Source organism: Orycteropus afer, unplaced genomic scaffold (genome assembly GCF_000298275.1).
Source record: "Orycteropus afer afer isolate SDZICR_OR568_19922 unplaced genomic scaffold, OryAfe1.0 scaffold00371, whole genome shotgun sequence".
NCBI classification, from domain to species: Eukaryota; Metazoa; Chordata; class Mammalia; order Tubulidentata; family Orycteropodidae; genus Orycteropus; species Orycteropus afer.
The window spans coordinates 902129-907097 of NW_006921958.1; the positions used below are offsets into that span (position 1 = coordinate 902129).

Genomic DNA, 4969 nt, shown 5'->3' on the forward strand with positions numbered 1-4969 from the left:
TAAGGAGAAGCCTTGGGGATGGTCTCTAGCCTATGGCACACTTGGACCCTGCATGTAGCCGTGTCATTGCTCAGCAGCCTGCCATGCTCTGCTGACCTTGGGACTTACAATGGACTTAATTAATAGCCTGCCGGTGGTTTGGTAACATCGGGACTGTGCCTTTTTACTTGTCAACCTCGGGGCTTCTCAGCCTAGCAGCCAGCGGCTGTCTGAGTGAAGAAACGCCTCTAGCTCCAGTGGGCTGGGAGCAGGAAGCAGAGCTGGACCCCAAGGTTGCGGGGCTTTCACCCAGCCCCTAGAGCCTGGCACTTTGAACTTGGACTTAAAGCCTCCCAACTCTAAGAATAAACTCCTGCTTGTGAAGGCCATCCCATCCGTGGTGTATTCCTGTCAGAGTGGCACCAGGAACCAGAACAGTGGCAGAAGCAGGACCCGAAGTGAAGCAGGGGCCCTTGAATCGGAGCTTTACTGTACCACTGGTTTATGAAAGGAGAAAGTATGAAAGTTTTTGTTTTGTTTTACTTTTGCCAAAAAACTCAAATATATACATTTTTTTTCAGCTTAGAAAGGAAAAAAACAACAACAAAAATGGGCAAGGAACAAACTAGAACAAAAGATAATTCAGTAGCACTTTGCTGAGAGAATGTCCCAGATTACAGTTCTAAACTGAAAATAAGCATACTGTTGAAGACTAAATTCCTTAAGAATTCATACAAGTGTATTCTTCAATCACCCAATACTACTTCTACTTACCAACTAGAATTTACAAATCAAGGGTTTGCTGAGAAACCTAGTAAAGCTCATGTGTAGGATTTGGAAAAAGAGAAGCACACATTTCTTGCTTTGAAAGATTTGGGGACTATTTTCTTCCTCTTGGTGTTTCTAAAACTACCTTCAATGACCAGAGTAGAAGAGTGAAAAGACCAAGGATGAAGGAAAGAGTATAATCTTTATAACTGAAAATCCTGGTACCTTCTGTCCTTAGGATGAATGAGGAACGACAGTGACATACAAGCTGCAGGACCTGTATTAACGCTATGGGAAGCACAAACCCCAGTGAAAGGGTTAAAACAGTCATTACAAATGAGGGTGAAATGAGATGCTATCACACTGTGGGAGAAAAATCAGTCTTGTGGATATCTCATCAATAGCTTCAAACAATCAAAAAAACACAAAAAAGTGAATGTTTACAACCTGAAAGTGACTGAGAATAATGACTGATGAATAATGACACTGTAGGTTTGACTGGGCCACATGGCTCAGAACAATAAATCATACAACCAGAAGACTGACGAGCATATCTCAAAGACGACCCTGTGATGATGTACCATGAACTGCCACAGACATGCAGATGCCTTTAGAGGGGGGGGGGGGGCCCTTGAATGCTCACCTCACACAGACCCAGTGACCACAGCTGCCTTGTGTGACACTGCCAGCAACCCTCCCCTCCAACAAATAGCTGCTGATTAGGAAACACTGCTACTCAACACAGAGGAAACAACGTAATAGGTTAGCTATACACACTCATTTTTAACAACAAAAGAAACCATGTCATTTATTACCTGCTCCATGTTGTACCCATGCTTCTCTTTAGCAATGGCAATGTATTCGTCCACTGAAAAACAAGATGGAGACCAGTAAACAGACTGAGGAAGCGAGCAGCCAAGGTCTGCTGGAACCGACACGGAGGTACATACATTTACACACACATATGTATTTTAAGCCTGCATGCACCAGACAAGGACAGAGACTAGCAGGTAACAAAAGAATATTGTACAGAGGGATCTCATCATGGATCTTACAACCATCCCAGAGAAATGGCTGGAAGACTATGCTAAAATATGAACAACAATCACCTCTGAGTGGCAAAACATAATTATTTTCTTTCTTTTTTTAAAAAGTGGATCTACTTCAATTTTCTACAGCAAACAAGTATTACTCTGGTACTATGAAGAATAACTACTTAGAAATTAAAAGACATATGAAGTTGGGGTTCGGCTGAGACTGAAGAACAAGCAATCTATTTTTAATGTATAAAACTTAGCGATGAATTCCAAATTTTATATAAGCTTTCCACCAACACTCAGCTCACTAGCATCAACCTTGAACAAAACACTCCGTTGCTCCATCTGTAAACTGAGGCCACCATCGACCCTACAGTTGGTGCCTTAAACCAGAGGCTAAAAAGGACCTTGTATGGTAATGGGAAAAAAGGGTCTCACAACTGGGTGTTAGATGTTCTGAAGGAATTATTTCTAATTTGTTAGATGTGTAAAGAGCATGATATTTTTTCAGTTACCATACTACAGTGTTTATAGAGACATGACACAATGTTTGGTATTTGGTTTAAAATACTCTAAGGAAGAAGAGCAGGGGGAAAGATTTGTGAAATAAAATTGGCAAAATGCTAATAATTTAATTAGAGTCGAGTAGGGTATTTTCTTTCTTTTTTTTTTTTTTTTAATTTAATTAGAGTCGAGTAGGGTATTTTCTTCCTTTTTTTTTTTTTTTGAGGGCATGGATACCTAACAGTTTATACTGTTCATTGTACTTTTGTGTATGATTTTCAACTTCCATAATAAAAAATTAACAAATAAAGGCAATGGCTCTTAAAAAAAAAAAAAAAAAAAGCCTAGCAGAGCAGGTGAAGGCTCAAGAGTGTAGCTGCTACCACACACAAGAACCCTCCAAGAACTTCTGGGTTAGGGGGTACTGGGGGCACTACTGCAGACAGTATGGGCAAGTGGCCCAAGTTACAAGGTTTTAGTTCAACGCTGGCAGAACTATCCATCAATTTACTTGAACACTTATTTCCATTTACAATCAATACTCTAGGTGAGGTACTGGGGTTAAAGAAGAGGGGAAACATGGTCCAGCCCTGAAAGTCTAGTGGGACTAGACACAAGTACACAATTTAACAGGAGATGGCAGGTGCCAGCTGTCAAGCACTAAGGAAATACCACGAAAACAGACTCAGGCCCACAAGGCTGAGTCTACATCCTCCCTAAGAATTTTCTGGTCTTTCTTCCTAGGCATACCTGCTGGTGGCACTATGGTCATACAGCTGGCTACTGTAGTAGAGCTTCAATTCTAAAAGCACTTGGGCTGCAGAAGGCTGTCATCTACTGTGGGAGCCCTAACTTCATTTTGAATCCTGACTTAAGTTCAGAAGCCATTTGGGTTCTTTCTGATCTTTACAGCAAGCAACCTTGTAGCCATATGTAGATAAGTTTCAGAACAAACCTGGGGAGGGCAGTTTGCACTCAGGAAGAGTGTGAGTGAAAGTAGATTATGCTCACCCAAAGAACCAGGGATCCTGCCAGAGTGTCGACTTTTCTAATTTAAATTAAGGTTGGGGTCCTGGTATTGTTTGGTAGCCACCTTGCAGCTAAGACTCAGGCTGCATGGTCATGAGTCATATTGGGACTACCACCTACCCAGGTAGTCAAGGCTCAGAACCAATCCTGTAACCCTTTTCTATCTTCAATTGTGTACATCTCCCAATTATGGTACCTCCCCAATCTGTAGTCCTGCCTGCAACAATGAAGAACTGATTTGCCACCAATCCTGATTCTGTGATGATTCCCTCTGTTTCCAATCATACATAATTAGGCCCATGGCTGTGACTCAGCAGACCCCACTTAGTTATGTATATGTTGTGTACATGCTGATGGTATTCCTGGATGACTGTCTTTATCTTTGTTCTGCCCAACACTTAATGAAAGTGTCTCTACTGAACCTGTTTGAATCTGGGGTCTCTTTTCCCTATTACACTACTAACCAAAAGGTTGTGGGTTCCAAACCTACCCAGTTCTCAGGTAGAAAGACCAGGTGATCTGCTCCTTTAAGGAAAACCCTGTGTGTCAGTTCTCTGTCACACAGAGTCACAACTCACAATAGTCAACAGCACTGCCTCACATTCACGTAGGATTTCTCTTTACAAAAACTGTAAGTAAATTCCTCACTACTCCTTATTCCCTCCCTCCACTCAATCTCCCTGTCCAGGTGACCAGTAGCAGTTTCAGGTTGTCCTTCCAGACCTTGTCTGATTTATTTTTTAAATAGAAATGAGGTTTTACTGAACTTGCTGTTTGTGACTTGTTTTTACTGACAATATGTGATATCTTTCCACATCTATGGAACCTATTTACCTTATATTAATTAGTCCCTTATTCACAGACATTAAGCTGTCTCGTGTTTCCTCTTATACACTGCCATGAATGTTCTTATACATCTATCTCCATGAAAGTGCAGATGTCTAATTGATTTGCTGATCCATATTGTCAGTCATGGTCTCACCCAGAACCTACAACTCCCACAAGGGAGGGAGAAGTACAACCACCAAACACACCATTGAGTAATTAGGCTCACAGTAGTTCACTTACCTATTGTTATACAGACAATACATAACGAAAAACTAGTGCCACTGAGTCAATTCCGACTCACAGCTATCCCACGTGCTGCACGGCAGAACTGCGCCGTAGTTTTTATGGCTATTGGAAGCAGCACCAGGCCTACCTTCTAAGGCGACTCTGGATAGGTTTGAACATCCAACCTTTCTGTTAGCAAGTGGAAGGCTTAACCATTTACGTCACCCAGGGAACTCCCTCACAATAATAGAAGAGACTTAATAAATTAAGAGTCAGATCTTCAAAATCCCATTATGTTATTTAATTATACCCTAGCTATCAGAACAAGAGGATATTGTTTAAAATCAAGAAGGGAGTGTGTCAAGGTTGTATCCTTTCACCATGCTTATTCAATCTGTATAATGAACAAATAATCTAAGAAGCTGGACTGTATGAAGAATAACATGGCATCAGGATTGGAGGAGGCTCATTAACAACCTGAGACACACAGACAACACAACTTTGCTTGCTGAAAGTGAAGATGACTTGCAGCACTTCCTGATGAACATTAATGACTACAATCTGCAGTATGGACCTCAATATAAAGAAAAAAAAAAAAA

The 4969-nt window shown here is 41.2% G+C and overlaps 1 protein-coding gene across 1 annotated transcript in view; it reads right to left on the reverse strand.

The window, feature by feature from the left end:
• Positions 1-4969, reverse strand: part of RCOR1 (REST corepressor 1) — a 270759-nt gene that overhangs the window by 38438 nt on the left and 227352 nt on the right. The window contains exon 4 of the mRNA XM_007953114.1: positions 1563-1615. Coding sequence (XP_007951305.1) covers positions 1563-1615 — 53 coding nt within the window. The remainder of the gene's footprint in view (positions 1-1562; positions 1616-4969) is intronic.